Consider the following 1,932-nt stretch of genomic DNA (forward strand, 5'->3'; position numbering starts at 1 on the left):
AAGTGACAAAATAACGCCAACATGTTCCCATTCACATCTTGATTTGTATAGTCACAGGGTGTACAAATAACAAGGTCACATGAGATACAGCCATCTTCTAACCATATACAAACTGGGAACTATATTCTCAGAAGCCAGCGTGTGCCTTTAATCTCTCTTGCTCCTTATCTCCATCTTTTCTCTTTTATAACACCCAAAGGAGCTGTGGATGTTGTGATCCTCACCTTTTCAGGACTGTAATTGTAGAGCACTTCATTTGCCATCTTACTTACAGGGATTTCATTTCTACATTATATTTCTATGGGACACATAATCCCATCAGATGTCCCGGCGGTGAAGGGTCAACCAGACAGCCAGTGACAAGATGATCACTCACACCACTCATCCACTTTGCTGCTTTTTGTCTCACAGAAGACATGTTACATTCATAGTGTCACAAAAATATAAATACTTGAGCAATGTGCTGATGGAAGACAGACCCGCAGGCCAAATTTCCTCTGTAAAGAGGAAGTGGAGTACTTAGAGATGGAACATTCATGAGTTTAGTGCTAAATGGCTAAGAGGAAATTACTAATTGATTAAATAAAAAGACCTTAAAGAGTTGTACTCACGTGTCATCAACACAAAAGCACAGATCTTTGACATTTTCAGGCTTGAGGCTGTTTACCTGCAGAGATAAATACAAATACTGAAATCAATAACATTTTAGATTGATTCTTCATTGTCCTTTAAAAAGGAACAAGGCTTTTCTTTACAAAGGCTTCACATACAGTACATACATACTTAGATACATAAATACATGACACATACCACAACACAACTACATGAGTTACATCAGATACAGAAGATAATTATATTGATGTATTGATTGAAGTTAGTTACCATAGCAAAAACGCTTAGTGATAAAGATAAGAAAACTTATATTAAAGGAGAATTCTGGTCGATTTCAACACGTAGCTCAGTTATTTATAAATTCGGAGTGCTGTCAGTAGAGAGAAAAAAGAAAACTATCGCTGTTGCCTACATCGCGTTATACTCCTGCTAGAGTTAGCACCCAGGACGCTGATCAGGGAAAGTTTTAAACGTGTTTTTAGCCTCTTAACATGTTCGAAATGTCATTAAAAGTGCCTAACCATGTGCAGTGATTCCTTCCAAGTGACCACAGTGAATCTGACTCAGTAGATGTGAAAGAAATGCTTGAAAGATGTGCTAATTCAGCTCTGTTTAGTTCCGGTGTTGAGATGGAAAGACACCGAAAAGAGATACAACAAAAATATTTATTAATTTAATGATTCAATAATGTAGTGTCTCCAATCTTACCTCAATTAAAACTTGTCTCCTGCTAGTTGTACTACAGCCCTTACTTTTAAGAAATAAGCATATGCCTATTTTTGAAAATAGGCATATATTTATATTATTGCTTTTCTGTGTTGTAGTTTTAAGACGGTCCCCAAGCACTCATCTTTAGGGTTGGGTACCAAACCCAGTACCTTTACCGGCACCAACCGAACCACGTCGGTATTAGAGACTATTGGTTCTCTGGGGACTGACTGACAGGCTGAGGGTTGTAAGGCAAGGCAAATTTATTTCTATAGCACCTTTCAGCAACAAGCAACTAAAAATCGGTCATGATTAAAATAAAAACGTTACAGTGAGTAAGAGATTTAATAGGTTGTAGGGACGGGTCTGGGAGGAGAGGGGGAGGGGTTTTCTTTTTGTTTAATTTCTGTGAGGGTAAAATATTCTAAATAAATAACAATGTTTAAAGTAAATAGGTTTGGAATTATTTTTACAACTGAAATACTTTTTTTGTAATTACAGAGGGAAAGTACCGAAAAAAGTATTGTTGGGTATCGTCAGATGTGAAAGGTACCCAACCCTACTCGTTTTGCCGTCTTAACACCGGAAGTAAACAGAGCTGAATCAGCACAA

At 37.3% G+C, this 1,932-nt stretch overlaps 1 protein-coding gene across 2 annotated transcripts in view; it reads right to left on the reverse strand.

Annotated features, from left to right (window-relative positions):
- Positions 1-1,932, reverse strand: part of fxyd3 (FXYD domain containing ion transport regulator 3) — a 15,745-nt gene that overhangs the window by 4,872 nt on the left and 8,941 nt on the right. For both annotated transcript variants that reach the window (XM_032518210.1, XM_032518209.1), the window contains one exon: positions 612-667. In XM_032518210.1, coding sequence (XP_032374101.1) covers positions 612-645 — 34 coding nt within the window. In that variant the 5' untranslated portion in view covers positions 646-667. The remainder of the gene's footprint in view (positions 1-611; positions 668-1,932) is intronic.

Source organism: Etheostoma spectabile, chromosome 6, assembly GCF_008692095.1.
Source record: "Etheostoma spectabile isolate EspeVRDwgs_2016 chromosome 6, UIUC_Espe_1.0, whole genome shotgun sequence".
Lineage (NCBI taxonomy): Eukaryota > Metazoa > Chordata > Actinopteri > Perciformes > Percidae > Etheostoma > Etheostoma spectabile.